At 38.6% G+C, this 25,512-nt stretch overlaps 3 protein-coding genes and 1 long non-coding RNA gene across 5 annotated transcripts; 1 reads left to right on the top strand and 3 right to left on the bottom strand.

The window, feature by feature from the left end:
• Window positions 1-11: 11 nt before the first annotated feature.
• LOC149725392 (calcium-responsive transcription factor-like) lies at window positions 12-2,746 on the bottom strand. The gene is made up of 4 exons (XM_089892520.1): window positions 2,423-2,746; window positions 1,887-2,023; window positions 1,105-1,723; window positions 12-336 (listed from the first exon to the last, which is right to left on the bottom strand). Exons 1-4 carry the CDS (start codon window positions 2,688-2,690, stop codon window positions 74-76), a joined length of 1,287 nt encoding a protein of 428 aa, XP_089748646.1. The 5' UTR covers window positions 2,691-2,746; the 3' UTR covers window positions 12-73.
• A 146-nt stretch (window positions 2,747-2,892) lies between these two features.
• On the bottom strand, window positions 2,893-5,113 carry LOC149725391 (uncharacterized). Its single transcript, XM_089892555.1, has 5 exons — window positions 4,959-5,113; window positions 4,666-4,739; window positions 4,092-4,237; window positions 3,528-3,651; window positions 2,893-3,215 (listed from the first exon to the last, which is right to left on the bottom strand). Exons 1-5 carry the CDS (start codon window positions 5,002-5,004, stop codon window positions 3,102-3,104), a joined length of 504 nt encoding a protein of 167 aa, XP_089748681.1. The 5' UTR covers window positions 5,005-5,113; the 3' UTR covers window positions 2,893-3,101.
• Window positions 5,114-8,601: 3,488 nt separating this feature from the next.
• Window positions 8,602-10,203, top strand: LOC149725390 (uncharacterized). The gene is made up of 2 exons (XR_016386498.1): window positions 8,602-9,197; window positions 9,895-10,203. It is a non-coding gene; the product is annotated as an uncharacterized LOC149725390 (long non-coding RNA).
• Window positions 10,193-25,461, bottom strand: LOC149725389 (cilia- and flagella-associated protein 337-like). Of its 2 annotated transcripts, XM_089892460.1 has the most exons (26): window positions 25,175-25,461; window positions 24,385-24,602; window positions 24,008-24,105; window positions 23,696-23,749; window positions 23,317-23,400; window positions 22,828-22,893; window positions 22,391-22,561; window positions 21,426-21,533; window positions 20,899-21,093; window positions 20,112-20,276; window positions 19,834-19,903; window positions 19,307-19,525; window positions 18,727-18,875; window positions 18,131-18,282; window positions 17,711-17,752; window positions 17,216-17,318; window positions 16,623-16,809; window positions 16,206-16,366; window positions 15,699-15,841; window positions 15,190-15,233; window positions 14,248-14,478; window positions 13,733-13,960; window positions 13,286-13,422; window positions 12,645-12,746; window positions 12,017-12,168; window positions 10,193-11,433 (listed from the first exon to the last, which is right to left on the bottom strand). In XM_089892460.1, exons 2-26 carry the CDS (start codon window positions 24,590-24,592, stop codon window positions 11,247-11,249), a joined length of 3,456 nt encoding a protein of 1,151 aa, XP_089748586.1. In that variant the 5' UTR covers window positions 24,593-24,602; window positions 25,175-25,461; the 3' UTR covers window positions 10,193-11,246. The 2 variants fall into 2 exon arrangements, with proteins under 2 accessions (XP_089748586.1, XP_089748587.1); XM_089892461.1 differs by lacking the exon at window positions 17,711-17,752.
• Between the last annotated feature and the right edge of the window lie 51 nt (window positions 25,462-25,512).

Below are 25,512 nucleotides of genomic sequence, written 5' to 3'. Positions count from 1 at the left end.
AAGAACTAAAGTTTTAAGAAAATTTGATTCGAATTTATTGAATTATCCGAAGGTGGGTTAAGGCAACTAAGGGTTAAACTATTTCCGCGCTCTCTAGCTCTCCCTGGTGGCTGGGGTATTTCTCCAAGTCCTCCTGGAAGACAATGATCTCTGTGAATTCATCATCATCATTGTTCTCACTCTTTTTTCTCCTCTTCCTCTTAGGAGAAGTCTCCTCGCACGACTTGACCGTGTTGATTATCTTCAACATGCTTGACTTTGCTTTCTGTAAAGTGTCTTCGTCCTTGCATTTATGGATGAGTCCCATCAGCTCTTGGATGCTCCCCTCCATCTCACCTGGCGTGGAAGGTTTTAAACACACTGTATATATAAGACTAAAACTTGACAGTAAGCTTGAGATGTATGAATACACCATGTGTGTCTGGTGTATAAGAAGACACCCATGTTATAACTCGACAGTGAGCATGAGGTGTATGAATACACCATGTGTGTCTGGTGTATAAGAAGACACCCATGTTATAACTTGACAGTAAGCATGAGGTGTATGAATACACCATGTGTGTCTGGTGTATAAGAAGACACTCATGTTATAACTTGACAGTGAGCATGAGGTGTATGAATACACCATGTGTGTCTGGTGTATAAGAAGACACCCATGTTATAACTTGACAGTAAGCTTGAGATGTATGAATACCATGTGTATCTGGTGTATAAGAAGACACCTATGTTATAACTTGACAGTAAGCATGAGGTGTATGAATACACCATGTGTGTCTGGTGTAAAAGAAGACACCCATGTTATAACTTGACAGTAAGCTTGAGATGTATGAATACCATGTGTATCTGGTGTATAAGAAGACACCTATGTTATAACTTGACAGTAAGCTTGAGATGTATGAATACCATGTGTATCTGGTGTATAAGAAGACACCTATGTTATAACTTGACAGTGAGCATGAGGTGTATAAATACACCATGTGTGTCTGGTGTATAAGAAGACACCCATGTTATACCTCGACAGTAAGCATGAGGTGTATGAATACCCCATGTGTGCCTGCTATCAACACAAACATAACATTACCACAAGTAAACCTAGCATCTTACCTCTAACAGCTGAATCGTTGTTTATCTGCGCATCATTCTCAACAACTATTGTTGGTTTTACAGTGATTGAGGATACATAAATATAGTCAGCTATATCGTGTTCAGATGGATAAAGGACCAAGTTGAACGGATACACAGTGTTCTGGTCTTCATTAAGTACGACCTCACGTACATAATCGTGTACAATAACTCTCACATGTCGTGCATCATATATCCCATGTGATAAAAGATCATCAATCTTAGCAGTCACTGATGGGTGTATAGTTGGTCCAATACCTCCGCATGGTTGTGGGTGGCCAATATGAACTTCTGGTAAAGGAACATTGATATAAAACCTCTGTGTTTCATTTAATAAAGTTTGTGAGCAAGCGTCTTGGTCTTCCCTAGCCTGAGCAGCGAGTTCCTGCTTTAGTTTTAATATAAGGTTTGTTTTTTCTTGTCGGACGTGATACTTGGTGTCAAACATTCGTTCCAGGTCGAGCGCATACGCAGGGAACATGACAATCTCCCTGATGTGCATGATGGCGGGGCAATCGCGCTTCTTCGAAGGTTTATTTCTTCGTTTTTTCATCTCGGGAGGAGCAACGGTTGAATCGTGTTGTGATTCCACAAACTGTTTCTGGAATAAAATAGTTTATGAGAGCTTAGAATATTGTGTCATATACACACGGTGTATTCATACACCTCATGCTCGCTGTTGAGTTAGAACATTGGTGTCTTCTTATACACCAGATGTATATACTCATTACTGTAACATATGCAAACAAAACAAAACAACTTACTGTAAGTCGTTCCGCAGTAGATTTGTAATAGTGAGATCCATATTGACAGTGTTTGGTTAAACAACTTCGAACAACAAACGGGACTCCAGTGAACGGAACTTCAAGGTTACCCGAGTTATATTCCCAGTATACTCGCTCTGTGAAGGATTACAAATTTTACAAATATTTGTTTATTTGATTGTTTTTATAACATGAAGTATTTTTATTGATACAGTAATGAGATCAGAATAATTGGAACAAGAAAGAGAAGGAACTAGAAAAATAGTGTGTTTATGGTGTCTGTGCAACGGGTAGTTGGATTTTAAATAAATTTGATTGACCGATTGAATTATAGAGGAAAATTGTAAAAAAAGTGTGTGCTTAAGTGAAAATGCATGATTATCCACCTAAGGTATAATAATCGCGATTGCTAGAAATATACCTATGCCCTACAATATATGATATACCCATAGCTACGTTAGGCACCGAAATGTAGATTATGAGGATTGTCAAATCAAATAAAAGGCTGTTAAAGTGGAGCCTATAATGTAGTTTACCTTCTCTGCCATAGCGGGAATGTCTTGCCACAGCCGATGACGATTTTCTCCACGAAGTTCTCACAATAAACTTGGTTTTGCAAACGGCGTTAAACTCTTGCAGGAACGATTCGAATGTGTTTTCCCCGTCTATATATCCTTTCACATATAACCCGTGTTTTTCAGCGTTGTTGAAATACGTAGCGAGCACGCTGTACACTGATTTCGGTTGCTCCAACTCCAAATCATGCCCCATGACATGCTGGTTCATCAAGTTAACATTATCCATGCTTGCATCAGGTCCAACAAACTTTTTTATCGTTTTTTTTATATTTATTTATCAGTCGATTCGGCAAAGAAGTTTAAACACGCAGTGTATTCGGTCCGTTTAATAACCGAAGTTGGGGACGAAAAAGCTTCAAGCAGACTTTCTTTGCATGATTATTCTATATTTTGCAATGGCGAGAGAACTCATATATAATAATAACCAATACTGTTGTAGTACAGTTTATTTTCTAATTAAAAAAAACAAAACCCGTAAAATCTTATTAACTAAACTGCAAATTACGCACATTCTGCAGAGGTAAAAATTTGCTACGACTCAATCCACAATCGTTTAAACTTTATATTTTTTTATCGCAAATTGTATAATTGAAGATAGATGTAATGAATGCTGCTGAATTAACGGTTGATTTTGTCTTTATGGGCAAACTGGGGGGTGAACGTAACTCTCCAAATTTCGGGTCATGTGTCGATATGTCCGCTTACTGCAAGCGACTATTGGGCAGCAAACTTTGTGACCACCGACGTGGATCTGAAATTTAAGACAAATTAATAATAGGCATGGAAATCAAGCTGCTTTAGCGTTAATGAATGGCAATATGGAGGTTAATGCCCATAACGGACTCTAGTCTAAACCTAATACTTCGTAATACAGTACCGCAAAAGTTCTTAAACGGTATATAGTTTAAGCCCGCCGTGTGTTTAATGCAACACTCGTAAATCAAGTCATTAGTTTCCACTTGAGCGAAAATCATGAAAGTATCTTAACTCCATAGTAAGCAGGAAGTGTATGAAACAACATAACCACATACTTATATGGGTCACGATATAAGCCTATACTTACAGCAACCGATCTTCCAATAATAGATCTTTCCCCATTTAAAGACAACGCACTATTCAACGGGTGAATATGTTTATGCAACACCGACTCAGTGTTGCTCTTAAGTGTTAACATGTCGCCTTCGTCTCTACAAAAATTAATGGAACAAAACAAACAAAGGTAAATAATTGAATTGCCTATCAATGTCACAATAAAGGTGGCTGTACACAGTATCCGGAATTCGTACGTTTTGTCTGTTTTGTCCGGATTTCGCTGCCGCATGCGGAATTGGACACGGGTTTGCAAGCGAATTCGCACGCCGGATACTGTGTACAGCCACCTTAAGACTACCGTGTTGCAAAGTACTATGGAGTAATTTCGATACCGTTAGAACACTATACTATTCTATATTTCCTAATTAACAATAAACAACTTTATTTAAGAGTTGCGAGGATATGGTTATGTAACTCTGTAAATATTCTTTGTTTACTACAAAACGGGCCAACTCTCTCCTCTATTCCAGGTTCCATGGAACGCCTCACAGAATTAGCACATCCAAACAAAATAGAAACCACTGGCACAACTCACATATTTTCGGGATCCGCCCAGTTATAATGCCCGCCCACCGTCGTACAAGAGCCGTCGCTAGCTGGCGCATGTTCGTGCACATGAACCCTGTAATTCTCACAACGATCCAAACCACTTACTTGAACATGAGCTTCGACCTGACCGCCCTGTACAATATAACTACAGATTAAACCAAAGATATACTATTATAGGATGGGGGAAGATGGGACATCTTCAGCACATAATACCCAAATATCCCAATCGTGTTTTAAACAATTTACAATGGTCTATACAATTTACAACGGATCAAATGCTGGGAAGAGAAAATCGAATGAAAAGGTGTCTCATTTTTCTCCACCCTACTATATATAATACTCTATTTATCTGACACTCTTCCTCAATTGGTTTTTACTCTATAGGCGTGTTCTAACTAATGTTGATTTGCTGCCAACTCCCTTCTCTTCGTTGATTTAGGTAATTGGTAAGCAGTATCGCATTTTAAAAGGTAATATATGACAACAAAACGCACAATTCCGCCCAATCCCTGGGACTCGTCCCCACTACCCCTGATCAACAAACACAGGTATTAACTTACGTGTTTCTCAGTAAAGCAGATATGGCCCGACACTGGTTCTTGCTGTTTGAACATACAATGGGCGTATTTAGATCCTGGGATGTGGAAAATATAAGATGTAATATTGTATAGTTTTATATTCTATATGGGTGAGGTTCTACAGTGAGGTACGTCGAAAGGACCTCAGATTTATCCCAGAGTTGGTCCATTATTTGATTAACAATTTAAATGCACAGCCAGTCGTCTTTTCGAAAGGTCAATAAAAAATCTACATTGGCCTAAAAGGTCCGAGAAACTAATTGAAACAATCCTACCTGCCGCAGAAGCAACGAAAAGCGTGAAAAGAAGAAACAATTTCATCTCTTATGTTGATGCAATACAAAACCTGCAACAAAAACGTCAGTATGTCAATTTTTTCCTATTTTGATACAGTTATACACTAAAAATAGAATTCGTATTACACATATATATAGTAGGGTGGGAAAAGATGGGACACCTTTACATTCTATTTTCTCGTCCAATTCGGTGGAAAGCATGTAAAATTTAAAGAATTATGAAACCTTATCCCGACGACTCCCATATACCGATGTTAACTGTATAAAACACGATCAGGATGTTTGGATATCATGTGCTAAAGGTGTCCCATCTCCCCCCACCCTACTGTATGTTATGTTGCTCAGTGCAACTTTTACCCAACAGGATATTTTTAATTTTAGCGCGTTCTAGCAACTGCCCTTTTACGATCTATACTTCCTTTTCGACTTTCCACAATGTTCTAACTACCGTTGTGGCCACCGAGAAGGGACAAAAAATTAAATCTTCCGCAACCAACTTGAATTAACAGCGACTGCTATTGTTTCGTTGCAACACAAGATATTTTATCGCTGCGTCGCCTTTTTGTAACCCTTTGTTTTAACAAGAGATCAAAGTCTATAGCGTCAGCAGGTTCTGTACACAAGATTGCATTGCTTGCATTAGCTTTAATCAGTCTGCAACGCTGTTTAAAGGGGTCGTCACTTTACATAACTAATTAGCCGCATTTCAAAATAACAATCACCCACAAAGTTACAAACATGGCAATTTATAAGCAGGCACGAGGTGTATGAAACAGAACACCCGTGTTATAACGAATCTCATTGGTGCCTAGATTATGTTTAGCATGTTTGGAGAAGCACACTCGTAATACAGAGGTTTACTGGAAATTGTAATCTTAACCAAACACAAGTTAAGTTAATTTGAGGTTATATGCTTTGCACCGCCGTTACCATTGTGGGCGCATGTATGTGACCTTGGACAAGACATTTAAAGTCAATTGTTTCCAAACCAGTGGCCCTTATATTAGTGATCAAATTGTCAGTTAGCATACAAAAAAGCAATCGTCACATAGTTACATACGCGGTAACTTGTAAACGCACACAAATAAGTGTGGACCATCCATTAGTATATAACCACTATTTTTGTTTGGTCGAATACGAAAAACAGCCAAGTTTTAGGTAAAACATGACGACGATAAATTTAAGTTACATTGATGGTTATAGGTTATAGTAACCCGCAAAGTGTAAATTTACCACTAACCCAAGTTATAAACACTATCTATAACCATAGTGTTAAATACGCACAGAACAAGCCCGGGTTCGATTCGCGCAGAACAAGCCCGGGTTAGAATCGCACAGAACAAGCCCGGGTAAGATCCGCGCAGAATAAGCCCGGGTTAGAATCGCGCAGAACAAGCCCGGGTTAGATCCGCGCAGAACAAGCCCGGGTTAGATCCGCGCAGAACAAGCCCGGGTTAGATCCGCGCAGAACAAGCCCGGGTTAGATTCGCGCAGAACAAGCCCGGGTTAGATCCGCGCAGAACAAGCCCGGGTTAGATTCGCGCAGAACAAGCCCGGGTTAGATCCGCGCAGAACAAGCCCGGGTTAGATCCGCGCAGAACAAGCCCGGGTTAGATCCGCGCAGAATAAACCCGGGTTAGATTCGCGCAGAATAAGCCCGGGTTAGATTCGCGCAGAACAAGCCCGGGTTAGAACCGCGCAGAGTAAGCCCGGGTTAGATTCGCGCAGAATAAGCCCGGGTTAGATCCGCGCAGAACAAGCCCGGGTTAGATCCGCACAGAACAAGCCCGGGTTAGATTCGCGCAGAACAAGCCCGGGTTAGATCCGCGCAGAACAAGCCCGGGTTAGATCCGCGCAGAACAAGCCCGGGTTAGATTCGCGCAGAACAAGCCCGGGTTAGAACCGCGCAGAGTAAGCCCGGGTTAGATCCGCGCAGAACAAGCCCGGGTTAGATTCGCGCAGAACAAGCCCGGGTTGGAATCGCGCAGAATAAGCCCGGGTTAGATCCGCGCAGAATAAGCCCGGGTTGGAATCGCGCAGAATAAGCCCGGGTTGGATTCGCGCAGAACAAGCCCGGGTTAGATCCGCGCAAAACAAGCCCGGGTTAGATCCGCGCAGAACAAGCCCGGGTTAGATCCGCGCAGAACAAGCCCGGGTTAGATTCGAGCAGAAGAAGCCCGGGTTAGATTCGCGCAGAATAAGCCCGGGTTAGATTCGCTAGAACAAGCCCGGGTTAGATTCGCGCAGAATAAGCCCGGGTTAGATCCGCGCAAAACAAGCCCGGGTTCGATCCGCGCAGAATAAGCCCGGGTTGGAATCGCGCAGAATAAGCCCGGGTTAGATTCGTGCAGAATAAGCCCGGCCGGGTTCGATTCGCGCGCAGAACAAGCCCGGGTTAAAATCGCGCAGCATAAGCCCGGGTTAGAATCGCGCAGAATAAGCCCGGGTTCGATCCGCGCAGAACAAGCCCGGGTTAGAATCGCGTTGAATAAGCCCGGGTTATTTCCAGTCCGAGATACAGTATTTGACTCGAGTGTCTAGAAGAGAGCAGCCCGGGCTTACAATATACTTTCTCTCGGGTGAGGTAATATATCACGCAGGTTCGTTATACCGCACGTTTATAGTGGGTTATATGCGACGTAGTAGCTCGGGCGAGGTGTAGTATATAAACACACGCAGTATATCGCCACACGCATAATATACAACCTTCCAGTCGAGGTTTGGTAGTGTACATACAAACGTGGCGTAATATCTCTCATGTTGGCTGTATAGCATGATTATATTTGAATTGGCCTCTTATTACAATAACCCGGAGTATATAGATAGAGTATATTAAACTAACCCGGCTCTGTTTTACAGCAAGTAAGCCCATATAAACCGAATCTCAAATCTATCGTGTTACTAGATTATAGTTCAGGCCCACGAAATGTTGTATACATGCTATACAATACACTTACACACACATGTATGTAAGGCTTTCTGTACAGATATTCATAGTAAGGGTAAACCAGGTTTAATACAGCGTAGTAAATACTGTAGCAGCCTCGGGTATACGTAAGTATAGTAAATACAGCCAGTCTCATACCATGAAGTACAAACACTATTGAGAACTACACTGAAAGCGTCGATTCACCTGACTGGGTTTAAAAGGCGAAATATTGAATCGTCATCTTGGCTAAGATGGTTTTAGGTTTAAACTTTAAATCCTTGGCAGTGCAAAGAGTGGGTTGGGTGTTTATATTGTGAATATAAAGTAAATCAAGGCGAAGCTGGTGTAATTGTAATGAGGTTTATTTAAAGAATGTGTTATAGAATGTATCATGGGGCTGTTATAGAATGCAACCAACGTAATGCCAGCCTATTTAAGTTTAGCTATAAAGTTTTTAAAGGGAAAATTGACATCTAAGGTGTGACTGAATATTTATGTGGGTAAGTAAACATGGGGGGGGGTTCTTATTTTCACGTCACAGACAACTACGCGTGTGCTGACGTCTTATTAAAATCAATAGAAATCAATCGTGCGTAATGTAGTTGTATACAAGAGTAATAAGAGGATGTTATGCTTGGAAGGACGTGGCTAACCCGGACGAACCATCCCTGATATTAATGCGGTGATAAACCGATTATGTTTCCAATGCATTTGGTGTGAATGCATGGACAAAGGATAATATATATGTTGTTGCGTGTTATCTGTGTTTATATTATAGCAATGAAGGTATATAGCTATAGAAGGTTTGGAAGTTATCTATATTAGTTTAGCGACTGAGTTTAAAATCGTTAAGTTGAGTGTACTGTGGGGTATGATGGGATATTGTTAGTACATAATACTCCTCGGATCTACATGAACGTATATAGCTAGTTAGGAAGCTGTTTTATGGTACTCTGGGGGAAGATGGGACACCATTAGCACATAATATCAAAACATCCTGATCGTGTTTTAAACAAATAACAATGGTCAATGGGAGTCGTAAGGTTACGGTTGTTTAACAAAAGCCAATTTAGAATACGGTTTTGTATTTCGTTAAATATTTTTATTTACTACCAAATGGGACGATATAACATTACAATGACATTTGTTAAACCACGCCACGGATATTTCGAATTAAATTATTAAACAGAGACACTAAAATGGTTGTTTTTCAGCTGTTAGACTCATTATAGATATGAAACTGTTTACGATTTGCCTCGTCCTGTTATTGGTTGGCAAACTTTGCGAAGGTAGGTTGTCATTTATGTCAAGTGTGGGTACACAAATACAGGGCGTTTAAATAGCGGGGATTAATTTGCTTCTCCAATCAAGTGTTTAAAAAGGTTAATCAAAATAGGTCTTTGTTTCTATATACTAACCTTAATTTCGTTGGTTTGGTAATTTATATCCTCGTGGGTGCAAACTTGAGCGACTTATCCATGGTTGCCACTCCCATGCTCATTGTCAAATTAAAGCTGTTTCAATGTAGGGCACTGTATTCTGTATGCATGACTTTTTACAGCGGGGCACGTCTTGTGACCTGGCGTATAGTCCAATAAACCACCTTCGGTATGAATTGAACCGTAGACCCTCGTTGTTCCAACAAAAACTTTTCGCCTTTGCAATGTGTGGTGAAAGCATAATAAGCATAACCGCGTCACAAAGCTTGGCGTTTTCAACTCTTCATTAAAAACATAGTAAAGGACACTCGACAGTGAGCATGAGGTGTATGAATACACCATGTGTGTCTGGTGTATAAGAAGACACCCATGTTATAACTTGACAGGTGTATGAATACACCATGTGTGTATGGTGTATAACAAGACACCCATGTTATAACTCGACAGTGAGCATGAGGTGTATAAATACACCATGTGTGTCTGGTGTATAAGAAGACACCATGTTATAACAGTAAGCATGAGATGTATAAACCACATCCACACACAGGTAAAGACGACGTACACAGATACCAGGTAACGTTGGATAAGGCGGCTTGTCCAGACGGTGATTGTTATAAGATGGTTCAGGAAAAAGTGAAAGAACTCGAAATCGAGAATGACGTAAAGATTGACGTTCAAGAATACGAGAAGTTTCAACACCAGGACCTGTGACGTCACAATGGTCTAACCCAATGGCGGGAAATTTAAATTTTCAAGAAACGTCCATTGTAACAATTTTTACGTCATACAGAATATTGTTACGTCACTAGTAGAGCATCATACTCGCACTTAAATACACAGAAGTGTAAAACTAGAATATTTATTCAACGTTTTGGTTAAAATTTATATGAATTCAGGTAATATAACTTAAATGTAGTTAACCATTCCATCACAGAAAGGAAGAAACACAAATTATGGCAAAACGACAGTCGTTATCAATACACAGTATGTGAATAACACGATTATTATACTAGAAGGTAAAGAATGAAAACAGTGAATGAAATCTCTGGAATAAAACTAAACAGTGATATGGCCTGATATAGGTGGCGTAATACTGGTTTTGTAAAACAGGGGTTAGTAGGTGGACACTTTTAGACCCCTTAAAAATGTTGTAGAAAAAAAACAAGCAACTTATTTTACAGAGTCTTGTGTAGTAAGCGACTTCATGTATAATAGGCTTGGTCTTAATAAAGATTTTTTGGTTAAAATTTTGAAATTTATAGAATAAAAATTCACAGAAAAATCAAGAAAATTTAGGTAAATGCAACTTTTGATTAAATGCTGCAAGATATTTAGGTACAAAGGTTGAAAATATTGAAATAAATAAGTTTTATAACTAGGGTGCATGATAACATTAACATGTTTTAGGACAAAAACTCAAAACATTATTCTGTTTACAAAAGTATATGTATATAAAGTATGACATCACAATAAACATTGTTCTGCAAGAATGGGTTTATGTGTTTATATTGAGGTAACATAAACTTGGCATAATTTTCATGAAATTAGTGATAAAACATAGAATTCGAGAAAAACCTGATTATATGGGAAATATTAAACACAAAATGTACATGGTAATATATCTTGATAATCAGAAAAGTTGGTTTAATTTTTGGACGTTAAATTTTAAGTTTGCAATAATTTTTTTTTTAGTTAAAATTAAATGAATAAAATAAATATAAACAATATATTTTTGATCGGTTGGAAAATAACTGGAAGCCATAATTTAATTGTATGGAAGGCAGCAATTTATAAAAGTGCATAATTAGAGTTATAAAACTACTTTATAAAAAAAGAAAAAAATCTCACAGTTTTTTGTAACTTTTTGTTTAAAATTTTGAAACTCACTCACTGTCTCCCTCATGTGTCGACTTCTTCGTCCTCTTCTTGTATGAGGAAGACGTCATCGATGTGAGCTCTTGGATCAGGACGCGATACTTCAGTGGGGGGCTCGGCAAGATCAAAATATTGGAGACTTTGAAACGCGTGGCTGCTTGGACTTAACTGTAAGTGGCGCTGTTGGGCAAGGAGCTTCTCGTGTCGTAACCTTGGTAAGAAAGTGGGATGTTATAGTAGCTTAGAAGGTGCAGGTTCGAGGCCCGATGCTGCTACCAATGTGGATTTGTTTGTGTGAGACACTTAATAATGTCTAACCATATGGCAGACGAAACTTGATGGACATATAAAGTGATTATGTTGTGTGAGTGATAATAATAATACAATGATGGTTTATATATAACCTGCTGTGGCAGTGGTTAGCCCGACTGCCTATATCTCAGAACGTATGGGTTTGGCACTGCTACCATTGTGTATGGCTCGTCGCTGTTACCATTGTGGGCGTATGTGTCCTTGGGCAAGACACTTAACGACAATTGCTCCAACCCAGTGGTCACTAATGGGTTGTCTAAATTATCAGCCATACATAAAAAACAAACAAAAAATAATCACCCACAAAGTAACATACATGGTAACTCGTAAGCTGGCACGAGGTGTTAAACCCCTGTGATAACGACTGTCGTTTACCGACCACGCGAGGATAAAGTAAGTTACATTCATTCATTCATTCATGTATCTAACCTTCCTGGGGCATGGGTGCTAACAACATTCACTTCAACCTAAAGACAACCCACCTCTTCCCTGCACTCTTCCTCATGCTTCTCCTCACTTCATCCAACATCGTGTCTTCCTCATCTTTGTACATGTTGATGCTTGTGATGAGAGAACTCCGTGATAATCTTCGCGACAACTTCCGTTTCCATGCGTCCGTGGATCCTCCTGACCACTAGGGGGAAATGAGGAAAAAAATATTTGGCACATAGGAAAATACACTCGTTCTTTGCCTAAAATATTACTTGAAGAATTTATTAAACTTTATAGGGTGTTCTGTTCCATATGGATGATGATCTACAGGGAAATAGGGGTGTGTGGCTGTGGTCCACATAGTTAGAGTACTGGTGCAAAATTATAAGTTATATTAGGAATTTGTATACAAAGTACGTGTTGTGTAAAGTTGTAAAACATAAACTATTATGAACTTTAGTGAGCCACAAACTGATCCAGAGAATCCAAGTGTGCTTTACAACTTCTTGCCCCCAGAAAAGCTAAATAACCGAGTAAAAGGTAAAAAATATACAAAAATCAAGTCCAACCAATTTTTGTATTAGATATATATATTTCGCCAAAATCGTCAGTCTCTTATTTAAATAGATTCACCCAAGGATAAACTAGCAATCCAAGTTTTACAACACACGAACTCACCGAACTTGAGCTTCTCCGAGGTGAATGTCGTTTCACTGAATGTTTCTTCTTCTCGGGAAGATCTTGGATCTCTTCATCAGAATCCGTGTCGTCACTGTCGGGCTGAAGGTGGATAAGTGGTTGAATAAATGCATTGGTGAATACAAGGGTAAATGAATGAGTAATGAATGCAACTTCTTTATCCTTGCATAGCGGAGCAACAATAGTTGTTATAACACTGGTGGTCTGTTTCAAACACCTCATGCCCACTTACAAGTTACCACGTATGTAACTTTGTGGGTGAATGTTTTTATGTAAAGCTGACAATTTCAGTTGTCTTTAAGTGTCTTGTCCAAGAACACTTGACCCCACAATGGTAGCAGCATTTGCTCAAAACAGTTATTAAAATATGACTTGATTTAAGTTTATATAGTAGGGTGGAACAAGACACCTTTAGCACAATGGAATTACTGGCATACACATAATATCCAAATATCCTGATCGTGTTTTAAACAATAAACAACGTCCCATTGGAGTCGTGAGGATACGATTTTATAAAGCTTTGAATTTTTATTGTTTACTACCAAATGGGACGAAAAAAATAAAATAAAAGGTATCCCATCTTCCCCCATCGAACTATATTTAAAAAATATTAAACAAACCAGAAATTGATAATCCTTCTCCATCATTGGATGTTCGGGCAAGCTTAGAGGATCAAGTAAAACTTCCGGAGGAACCATCGGGTGCTGCCATGTTTGTGGGTCATGGATTTCCCATGGTGTGGATTGCCCATATGTGCCTGTGGTGGGGGAGGGGTTGATTAAAATTAAAGGATTGTTAGCTTGTTATGAATATGCAGGTGAAGAATAAGATTAAAAGAATAAAAATCTATAAAAATAGCAACAGTTTTATGGGGTTGGACGCTTGCATTGTTGCTAAAGTCTTCTTGGAAAATTTTTAATGGAAATTGTTAGTGTAATGGAATGTTAGTGTAATGGACCAACTCTGCCCTAAATCCTAGGTTTCGTGGCATGCCTCACTGTAGGACCTCACCCACATAGAATAAAAACATCAGATACACACAACACTCCCACATTAAAACTACCAACCTATAAACTGCCCTGTATTGGTCCACAACCTCGCTGTATAATCTGATGATGTCGTGATCACTAACTCCCGTGATTCGATCACCTCAATGCACGTGATAGTTTGTACATGACACCTCCATGAAGCAACCTTGTATGGTGGGTTGCTCCATTTAGGTGAAGTCTCACCATCACTTAGTTGTACAAGGGGACGTAGGGCGTATGTAGCAATGTCCCATATAGATACAAAACCTAGGGATGGAATGTATATTGAATATTATAAGTACGTATGTTATGTGCCAAATTACCAAACGGGTACAAAACAGTGAAAAGAAATGTTAATATTGTATATGTCATATACTTTACTGTTTACCTAAATTATAAGAGAAATATGGAAAAGAAATGTACAGCAAACATGAAGATAATCCGTTTCATTAGTTATGTTGCAATGTCATATATGCATGCAACATTTTTGGCTCAGTAACTGTATAAGTATGTTATGTATGTAAATAAGTATGTAAAATCAAAACAACATTTACCCAAAGTATCTCCAACGTAAAGTAGTTCACAATCGCTTGTCACAACCATAGCACTCAGACCAGCTTTCCTACAGGTAGCACGCCACCTAGCGTGCGCTTTTCCATGGTTAATATTCCACACGATGGCAGCACCATCGGAGCAACCAGCAATTAACGAGGCGTTCATTTTATCGAGGAAACGATTTTCAAGAAACGCAAGTTTGTTCACCGCGCCTTTCTCTTTAACTCTTTCTGGATATTTAATAAACAATGAGAATTATGATGTATGATTGGCTCAATAAAACGCATACAAAAACAAAACAGGATAGACTCAACGGCGCAGCCAGAAAAAAAATAAGAGGGTGGTTTTAATAAAAAAATTTTTTAAATTTTTGTTAAATTTTTTTGGGGGGGTTTAAAAGTTAAACCCCCCGGCTGCGCCAAACACCTCCCTGGCTGCCTAAACACGCCCCTGGCTGCGCCACTGGATAGACTATAGAGTTAAAAGCAGGTTACTATTTAACACTGATGCGCATATGACATGATTTAATAAATGGATCATTGGATCTTATATGATCACCAAAGGCAATGATAACAAACTGCTGATATGGGATGGGGTGAATGAAAATATTTATAACAGAGCAAGAGAAATTATATTAATTAAAACAAAGCAGAGATCGGAACTTCCTTGCAAAAAGTAGTGGTACAAATATAGAAAAAATCTAAAACAACGAAGAGACAAAAAGCTCTTGTAAATTCACAAATTAAATCAATTTACCACAAACAAATATAGTAGGGTGGGGGGAGATGGGACACCTTTTCGTTCTATTTTTTTAAAAACAAGATCAGGATATTTGGATACTATGTGCTAAAGATGTCCCATCTTCTCCCACCCCACTATATGATAAAAAACCCAAACACAGAAAAAAGGTGTCCATGCAGAGTCACCACACCCCATGTTACCTGCTGTTGCTTCTTCATCATCTGAACTATCAGTGGTGTCTGGTCTGTAGGGATAAGGTTAAAGTGATAATAAGGTTGGAAGTAAAATAATTCTATTGCATGTGGATAATTGCAGAGGTTATGTATTACAGTGATTCTGATTTCACTTATTAGCGTTGTAGAAAGCATAGAAAGAAGGAATAGTGTGGTTATGTAGGTGAGAATTATATTATTTGTGTGTTATACTATTATAGTAGGTTTCATATATAGAAATAGGTTGTATATTTAAGTTTGTGTGAATTTTATTGTCGGCATCGGACCTGTTATATCTCAATTACAATGCAAGTGCTCAACCTTTAAGCGACAAACATTAAAACTTATGTTATTTTATTTGCAAAATCGATTACTATGTCTGGCGGTAACAGTAGCTAACATTTTCTCACTTGCATAAATTAGGTTGTATTACAGCAAGATAAGGGGAGCAGAGGTTGGCTTACTGATCCTATATATATATTAACCATACCACTTACTCAATATTGGGGTAAGGTATCCTTGCCATGCTATGTCCTGATATGATATTCCACACTATAATATAACCATCGTATGAAACTGTTCCAAGCAAGTTAGGTCGACCGAATGTGACCGACACAATGTCCTCTGTGTGACCTCGACGCTGTAATAATATCAATTGTTATGCCACAATAAGAAATAATTAAATGTAGCTTGTGGTTGTAAATACATTTTAAAATACTTTTCTTGAGTAACATCAGCTTCTAAAGTTAAAGTATATGTCCTTGGGCAAGAAACGTTAACAGGTCCAACCCAGTGGTCACTAATGGGTTGTTCAAACTGTCAGCCATATATATGTAACATAGCTGGTAACTCGTAAGCGTGCACGAGGTGTATGAAACAGAAACACCGTGTTATAACAACTTTTGCCCCCCATGCGAGGGTAGTTTAGGTGAATTCATTTGAAACTACTCAGCCATAGACCCATATGTGAACCAAAACTCTACCCATATAGATAAGCAACCCACCAAGTCATCTGGCCAGTGAGGTTGTGGGCGTTGAATTAAATGAAATTCATCCATTTCATCGGTGAAAATATTAATTCTATGGTCCCACCCGACAGCTACGATGTATTTGTTGTTGTTCAACTCAACATAAGAACAATCCGTCACTTCTTTGCGACAGTTTTCTGGTTAAAAGTGAAGCAGTTTAGTATTTGGTATGGTTGCGTTCATCAGTGGTTGGACACTTGTATTGAGCCGTAACCGAAGGATACCTGGTTCGATGCTCGATACTGGTAGTTGTATGTAGCTGGATATGACACTTAACGGATATTGCTTCAACCGGTTGGTTACTAATCGGTTGCCAAAAATAATTTTTCCCTCCAAAAATTTTTAAATAAAATTCATTCAATAGTGACATCACAATATCTCATTATTACTGACCTCGTTCTAGAGATTTGAGACAATGGCCATTATTATAATTCCAGATCCTCACAGCCCCGTCTCTCCCAGCAGTAATCAACCTACGCCCTGTTGAATCAAATGTGATGGAAGATATGGCGGCTTCACCGTGAGCTTTGTTGAACTCAAACATAAAGGTTCCCGTTTCAAAATCCCACAATTTAACAACCTGGAAGTAAAAGAGATGTAAATTGTACCTATGGTACAAAAATGTTCATTTTATTACACCAACATTTTATCTGTCGGGTATCACACAATTAAACCAAATACAAAATGGCAGAAGAAATGTTATTTAAGTTTTTATACCGGTAGAGCCAAGTTATATGTCATATTATGACTTGTAGCAGGAACAGCAGAATAAGGTTATTATCATAAGCTTGGAAACTAACTCAAGGAAACTAACAATCAGCATTCAGGTATTCTCAAAGGTTGTGTAAAACCTGTTATCCATGTCCTACAACCATTCAATGATTAATATATAATAAATATAAGAAGACAAACAATTGCCAGAAGATCTTATTCACACTTATAATACACCTGGCAGCAACAACACATAGAATACATGGTTAACTTACCGATCCTTCAGAGCAAGTAATGACGTGGCCAAAGTTTGAGTTATAAGCACAGCATGTCGCAGCCTCAGTGTGGGAAATGGGAACCTCGTCTACTACCTTAACTCTGGAATGTTTGTATGGTTAGTATAAAGAGAAAAAGAAAGTTAAGTTTTATAAAAGAAAATTAAACAGTGTATATTACATTAATCCAGAAATTACAGAAATACAACCGTTGATAGATTGCCTTAGTGGAATAAAAGGTAAGAAAAAATGTTTCACAGTTTTAATTATAAACGTAAACAAATATGTCTTATCCAAATATATTATATTCCATAAATTTCTATGAGGTCGGAGTTTAACTGAAGAAATATCCACACCCAGTGTTGTTTTTTTGTTTGTTTTCTTAAACAAGAAAAATCTTGGCAAACAAATGATTACTTCACAACGAAAACAACAAGCACAAAAAGTAAAACAAGAGAAAATACAACCCACAAAACAAGAACTCACGCCCGATACCTCAGTTTTAATGATAAAGCATGTGGTAGAATCTCGGCGTCTCTGTTTGTTTAACTTAATTATTTATTACTTTAACATGTTACTTATGAAAGTAGACCAAAAACCCAAGGCTTCACCAAAGACCCCATCCTTATATAATATGATCTCTATTCTTTATTATTAAGTATCTATAAACTGCCTCAGTGGGGTATAGGTGGTAGCACCCTGGGTGTTGGGGTAATAGACCTACATCCCAGGTCTCAGGTGTGCCTCACTGAAGACCTCACCCTTATAGAATAAAATCTCTATTATTAAGTATCTATACACTGCCTCAGTGTGGTATAGGTGGTAGCACCCTGGTTGTTGGGGTAATATACCTACATCCCAGGTCTCGCACATACAATAATAACTACACATATATAAATAAAGTTGTTCAATTACTTTTGTTGTATCCTTAGTAAGGATATCCTGTCAGTTCCCACCAGCAGTGCTTTATGTTGCTCTGAATAAGCACAAGCCACCACCTCTCCATTTATCTTGTGCAACTTTGGATTCACAGTGGTAAGGCAGTTTTGTTCAACCAGATCCCAAACCTATGGTTTAAAATTAACTGATGTTGATTTGTTATATTTAAAGTAAAGGAGGTTCTACACTACAGTTCTATTTAGATGAGCAAGGCGTGCACATCTGGGATTTAAGACAGACCTGGCACATTACCCCAACACACAGGGTGGTTAGATTAGTGACTACTGGGTTGGAGCAACGTCTGTTAAATGACTTGCCCAAAGACACATACACCTATTACTATAGAATAGAATGTGCATACACAATGTTGGAGTAATGAACAAACTCTGTCCTAAACCCCAGATCCTATGGTAAGACTCACTGTATGTATGGAACAGGATAATGCAATAATATGAAATACAAAAAGCATTATGTTTTATAATGTTCGTTGTCTGCAACATTACGCAACATAGACACTTACACCTGGAATCCCAAAGCAACAAGGCAAACAATGCAAAATATCCACTACATACCTTTACACACTTGTCAGTAGAAATACTGAATATTCTTTGATCTTCACCCGATATTGAGATAAATATAATGGGAGAAGCATGACCACGTAGCAAGCCTGTTGGTCTGTGTGGGACGTATGGGTTCCATAATCTTAGAATACGATCCATGCCTGAGGATATTTATCATATAATGGATTTATATATACATTATAATATGTGTATGTACATTCTAATGTATGTGTACACTGATGTATGGTGATACATGCCATGGTTTTGCTTGTTTTATAATATTTGTAACTTTTGGTGATTTCTGCTTTTACTTTGTTACCAAAGGATACTGGGTTCAAGACTCAGCCCTGCTATCATTGTGGGTGGCCTATATTCATTGAGTGTCAATGAATAAATGTAAATTATTTGTCCTTGTGGCGAGAAAGGACAGTCGTTATAACACGGGCGTTCTGTTTCATACACCGCGTTTCCGCTTAAGAGTTACCCCAATGTGACTTTGTGGGTGATTATTATTAAAGGCTAACAATTAAGCCAACCATTGCTAGCACCAAACAATGAGCCAAACCATTAATCTACAACAACAGCATCATACCTCCAGTAGCTACGATGTTATGTTCTTTAGAAAAATCAAAAGTTTTTACTCCTTTGTAGACGTAGAACACCGATTGGTCGGTTTTCTGTCGTTGCTGCGGCAACAGTGACTTGCGGGTACGGTCGTGCTTGTTGCCGGGGGTTACGGCACCGTGATTATGGGATGCTTGGGGTGAAGGATCGGCCATGTTGTGTAACACAGTGCTTGCTGTGGTACAACCTGGGGAGGAATGTAAGTGGTGGTGTGGGTGTTCATTTTATTTATTCATTCACATTATATAATATGTGGGTATATTCCTACATTAAGGCATGACATGGGACCTGGAAAATGTAGGCCAGTGTCGGCACATCCCTCTTAGATATATGGACTATATTCTATAAAGGGGTTAATGAAATTCCGTTGGTGGACAAGTCTAACTTATTAAGACATAAACCTGAATTCTAATAAATTGCATTGCCGACTTATGCTCTACATGAAAAGCAAAACTACAAACTACAAAAGTTAATTGCTACATTGCATGACCTTACCTCTCACAAGAGCAGTCTCTGGATTATTTGAAGCTGAGATAACGGACCTTAGCTCATGAAAATATCGGATCTAGATAGAAGAATGGAATTAATGCAAACTCCCCTAACTGCCTATAAAGGTAACAACATCCTTTATAAAACGAGACATTCTATTTTATATGAGTTTTTGAGGTTCTTAAACATTTTAAGGCGTGATCCCCCTTTTAAGATACCGATAATACAATTTAAACCTCTAAACCTAATGTGTGACCACATGCAATTAATTCCTCCCCTTTTACCTCAGTGATCCAATCGTTGTGAACTTTCCATTTAATGAAAGAAGTCCCGTTGCCTGTGGCGACGTCATGCATCGTTACCGTGGGAACGCCGTTTACTCTTGGAACTTTCTTCCAACAACGAAGAGTTTCTGAGATTGATTCGAACATCATGATGCTGACACAACCCTGTGTGATGTCATAATGTGAATAATGTGACTCAACAGTGAGCATGAGGTGTTTGAATACACCATGTGTGTCTGGTGTATAGGAAGACACCCATGTTATAACTCGACAGTGAGCATGAGGTGTATGAATACACCATGTGTGTCTGGTGTATAGGAAGAGACCCATGTTATAACTCGACAGCGAGCATGAGGTGTATGAATACACCATGTGTGTCTGGTGTATAGGAAGAGACCCATGTTATAACTCGACGGTGAGCATGAGGTGTATGAATACACCATGTGTGTCTGGTGTATAAGAAGACACCCATGTTATAACTCGACAGTGGGCATGAGGTGTATGAATACACCATGTATGTCTGGTGTATAGGAAGAGACCCATGTTATAACTCGACAGTGAGCATGAGGTGTATGAATACACCATGTGTGTCTGGTGTATAAGAAGACACCCATGTTATAACTCGACAGTGAGCATAAGGTGTATGAATACACCATGTGTGTCTGGTGTATAGGAAGAGACCCATGTTATAATTCGACAGTGAGCATGAGGTGTATGAATACACCATGTGTGTCTGATGTATAAGAAGACACCCATGTTAAAACTAGACAGCACGCATGAGAAATACCTGGTCATCTCCATACACAATAAGAGCTTCTTCTTCACTTATTTGACTGAAGTTGATTCGCAAAGGAACAGCATCAAGGCCGATGACTTGGCAATAAAACTCAAACGTCATAATTTCATAAAAATGAAGGTCCCTCTCACCAGTTCCAACCAACAACTTGCCATTGTTTGGTAATACAGCAACGTCTGTCACCCACTGTTAACAAACAATAGTAAGATAATTAAATTGTTATGTCATTGAGGTTCTACATAAAATCCATTAACATCAAAAAGTCCAACAGTGAGGTGAAACATGGGACCTGAGATTTAAGCCAGAGTTGGTCCCTTACCCGACACCCAGGATGCTACAATCATTACTGAGCTCTAGGTTGGAGCAACGTATGTTTAAAGTTCTAAGGACATGTACGTCTATCAGCATCGAGCATTGAACCCGGTATCCTTTGTTCATGATGCAAGCACCCAACCACTGACCCACAGTGCGTAACATCGAATAATTCAGAAATCCAAACCCAATAAAACTATACTAACCACCGTGGGTTTGGTAATAAACGATTGCCGTTCTGTTGGCGAACTTTCGAGGATCGATCGAGACCTCTTAAGCTTCAAATCAGTCGACCAGAACGTTAACAAGCCATCCTGTGATAGAGAAATACTTTCTCTGTTATTTAACTTATTTGATTCTTGCATTAGCAGGGCATCGACAGTTGTTATAACACGGATGTTCTGTTTCATACACCTCGTGACTGCTTACCAATTACCACGTATGTAACTGAAGTGAATGTTTTATACATAACAGCAACTTGACTGTGGCCATAGTAATGTAACGATTGATATTTAAATTTTCAAACAAAAATCAACAAAGTTGTGCGAGTATACAAAGGTAAGAAAAACAACTAATAAAAACGGACAATGCCTATTCATTTAAATTGGGGCAAGATACACTGTGTATCCAATATAACAAAGGTCTTATTGTCACCTGATACCTTGGCTCTTATAACAATAAATAAACCACTGCAATATGTAAGGACACCTAATCCTACAACCATTGATGTTATTGTTGAATGTATAAACCTAACAGTGAGGTTACAATGGCTGGATTAGGTGAAACAACATTTAAATCGTTTAAAATCACAAATAATAGTGATGTAGTTTTAAACATTGTAAAACAAACTGTGAGACAGGTTATAGTAATATGAAGGTGTAGGAAACGGAACACCTGTTTTGGCGATTTATTTCAAAATTGATTCAATGAATGTAACTAATTTATTCTTTCATGACGGGGCATCGATAATTATATCATGAGTGTTCTGTTTCAACTTCTGTATAGGTAACAGTTTGGACAACCTAATAGTGGCCACTGGGTTAGAGCAATATCTGTAAAATGTCTTGCCCAAAAAACACGCAACACACAACTATCCGTATCAGGCATTGAACTCGGTATCCTTCAGTTACGATTCAAGCGTTTAACCATTCAGCCATTGAGTTTAACTTACTTGCCCTGCACAAAGGTAGGAATCCTGCAGACACAATGTCCTCAACATGGGAGCCTTATGATGGGGGGAAGATTGGGAAGAAGCGGGGAGGATAAAGGAGATCTTCTTGGATCGGAGGATTGCGTCTTCTTTCTCTGAATACTCAAGTTGCATGTACGTGCAGAACTCATCCTAGTGGGTGGATTGGATATTGTACATGCGTTATGGTGGATATTGTACATGCGTAATGGTGGATAGCATAGCTATATTTATATATAGTAGGGTGGGGTAGATGGGACACCTTTTACATTATATAATTAAACACACTCATATTGACATATCACCGAAAAATATACATTTGTATATAAATAGAAATGCACTTTTGTCAAAACACAAGCTTTGATTTTTCATTGGTATGCCTCTTCAACATTACTATACAGTTCTACACATTTACCTACCCAGTCTATTTCCCCATCTGATGACGAATCAATCTTCATGAAGAGGGAGTTGATTTGTTCCTCATTCTGTTAGATAAATATAGTTAAAGTTAAACCTGGCCGTTTATATTCTCATGGGTGGGAACTTGAGTAACTTATCCATTGTTGCCACTCCTATGCCCACAAGTCACAATCAAGTTGCTGAAGCTTTTGCAGTGTGTGGATAAGCAGACATGACTTTTGGTTGGTTTGGTCATTTATATCTTCGTGGGTGGGAACTTGAGTGACTTATCCATGGTTGCCACTCCCATGCCCACAGTCGAGTTGCTGAAGCTATTACAGTGTGTGGATAAGCAGACATGACTTTTGGTTGGTTTGGTCATTTATATCTTCGTGGGTGGGAACTTGAGTGACTTATCCATGGTTGCCACTCCCATGCCCACAGTCGAGTTGCTGAAGCTATTGCAGTGTGTGGATAAGCAGGCATGACATTACATTACTTTTACTCACCCTGCCTTTTACACCAAGTGAGTTTTTGACGACAGTTTTAAATTCATCGACATCTAGGGTTCCACTTCCGTCTGTATCGGCTTCCTGAGGGAAAACTTTAGTTTTTGGTGGAAAATATATCAAATAATAATGTGATGTAACAACTGGGTATATTATAATAGCCATTTTAATGCTCATGATCAGCAGATGTTTTGGACAGTAACTTGGTGGATAGTAACCTCTTTTACACTGATGATGGACCAAGTTACTGTCTGGATACTAAACTCATGATTAGCATTTTTATTATTATCTTTGTTTATTACTATTGTAAAAGATAGGAATCGTTAAAGGTTAAGAAACTTTTCTCTAAACAAGGATAGTTTCAGGATTTTTAACGAACCTCAAACGCAGTTTTAATCTGGTGCAGTTGCTCCAATGTGATGTGCTCTTCAATCTGAATAATACACGTTATAAGATTAGATAAAAACGTAATGAATAAATGTAATTTATTAATCCTCGGCTGGCGCGGCAAGAAAAATTGTTAGAACATTGGTGTTTTGTTTCCTACACCTTGTGCCCGCTTACAAGTTACCACGTATGTAACTTCGTATGAGAATAATTATTGTATGACTGATAACAGATAAGCCGCTGATAGATTATTTACATTGCGCTTGGTAGCAGAAGTAACACAATACATACACGAGTGTTTCACCTTTATCTTGTCCATAGAACTAGCTGGTGTGTTAAGCCTTGTAAGAGCTTCAGCATTTTCCCCGATCCCATCAAATGTGGAAAGTGTCAACCTTCGATCTGTTAAACATGGTGGCATAATGTGTGCATATACATTCACATACTATTGTACATAAAACTATAATGTGATTATCATGTTTTTATTCCCATAGTTATATGTGTATATGCCATTTAAGGCAAAATCAAGTTTTAAGAATCAAGTATTCTACCTCAAAAGTAAGTATAACGTGCATGTATCCACTATGTATATAGTGAAACATAGTGTTTACAAAATCCTCACAGCCATGTATTGTCATGATCAATAACAACAAATATAAACCAGTATTATTAACTTTAAACCTAAATGACTCCTTTTCTTAGTTGGAGAATCTGAGGCTTTTGATTGGATTGTAGAAATGGGCGGGGTTCGTACCCCTGCTCCTATTGGTTGATTTAAAATATCATTGTAGGAATGAGATTGTAGCTTTCCGCTGGCGCTGGACGGTCGGATTGGTGAAGGTTTTGTTCTCCGGGCTCGAGAGGGCCCCCCAGTGGTGGCGCGGATCATTTTACGAACTCTGTGAAAAAATAATAAATGTTTGTATTGCCGACTTGAGCTGAAATGCTTGTATAAACACGGTCAGGTAAGTTAGAGGTTGGTGGTAAGGGGTTGATGGTTTGGGGGTTATAGGAGTTAGTGGTTAGCAAATAAGGTGGGAGAGGAGATTCTTCACTAGCACGCTTTAACTTGCAGAAGAATAATTTGTTGTAAATTATATAGGTTATGAATGAATGAATGAATGTAACTTACTTTATCCTCGCGTGGCCGGAAAACGACAGTCGTTATAACACGGGTGTGCACCTCGCGCCAGCTTACGAGTTACCAAGTATGTTACTTTGTGGGTGATATAAAGGAAACATTACAATGATCCATTATACAGCATGGTACCAGTATTAAGTCATATTAAGTACCCATTGCACAGTCATCTCGCTATAATATGCCATATTTATATATATATATAAGTTTGGTAGCTTTTTTATATAAGGCTAGTAAGATTAGATATAGGCTTGGAGTTACATATAAAAATACAAAATTAGGATTGTAATTTTAGGTTTTTTAATGTTCTTTATGCTTAAATATAAAACTTACTATGTATATACGTTCCTTGTATTGCAGTTGTTGCGTTTATAACCGCCTGCAGTTTTGTTTAAACGTCCGATCTTTATAAAACGTTGTGTGTTTGTTGACACAGCGTCCTTAGTTTCCCAGCTGGTACGGGAGGTGTAGCTATATATTAGTGGCAACCAAATCCCATGCTAGCGCTACTTCAAAGAAAGGTAAAGTATTTCCTGCCAAAACTATATTTAAAAAAAATAAAACTAGCACTTTTACAAGCAAAAATTAACATTAATGAAAAATAATTTTCGTAAGACAGGGTAGCAAACTGGCGTTTAGTTACGTTACAAAATTAATCTTTGCAAAACCTA

This window comes from Ciona robusta, chromosome 14, assembly GCF_009617815.1.
Source record: "Ciona robusta chromosome 14, ASM961781v2".
NCBI lineage: Eukaryota > Metazoa > Chordata > Ascidiacea > Phlebobranchia > Cionidae > Ciona > Ciona robusta.
Note: the sequence above shows the minus strand (reverse complement) of the source record. Positions and strands in the feature narration are given on the sequence as shown.

Excerpts from the sequence above, each read along its gene's own strand:
- LOC149725392 (XM_089892520.1), bottom strand. The coding sequence starts at position 2,690 with ATGGATAATGTTAACTTGATGAACCAGCATGTCATGGGGCATGATTTG. Across the intron at positions 2,024-2,422 it reads TTCCCGCTATGGCAGAGAAG|AGCGAGTATACTGGGAATAT; the intron begins GTAAACTACATT and ends AATCCTTCACAG. Across the intron at positions 337-1,104 it reads CAACGATTCAGCTGTTAGAG|GTGAGATGGAGGGGAGCATC; the intron begins GTAAGATGCTAG and ends CTTCCACGCCAG.
- LOC149725391 (XM_089892555.1), bottom strand. The coding sequence starts at position 5,004 with ATGAAATTGTTTCTTCTTTTCACGCTTTTCGTTGCTTCTGCGGCAG. Across the intron at positions 4,740-4,958 it reads TTTCGTTGCTTCTGCGGCAG|GATCTAAATACGCCCATTGT; the intron begins GTAGGATTGTTT and ends TCCACATCCCAG. Across the intron at positions 4,238-4,665 it reads TCTGCTTTACTGAGAAACAC|GGCGGTCAGGTCGAAGCTCA; the intron begins GTAAGTTAATAC and ends TATATTGTACAG.
- LOC149725389 (XM_089892460.1), bottom strand. The coding sequence starts at position 24,592 with ATGATCCGCGCCACCACTGGGGGGCCCTCTCGAGCCCGGAGAACAAAA. Across the intron at positions 23,401-23,695 it reads AGATTAAAACTGCGTTTGAG|GAAGCCGATACAGACGGAAG; the intron begins GTTCGTTAAAAA and ends GTTTTCCCTCAG. Across the intron at positions 12,747-13,285 it reads AGAAGGATTATCAATTTCTG|CCCGACAGTGACGACACGGA; the intron begins GTTTGTTTAATA and ends ATCCACCTTCAG.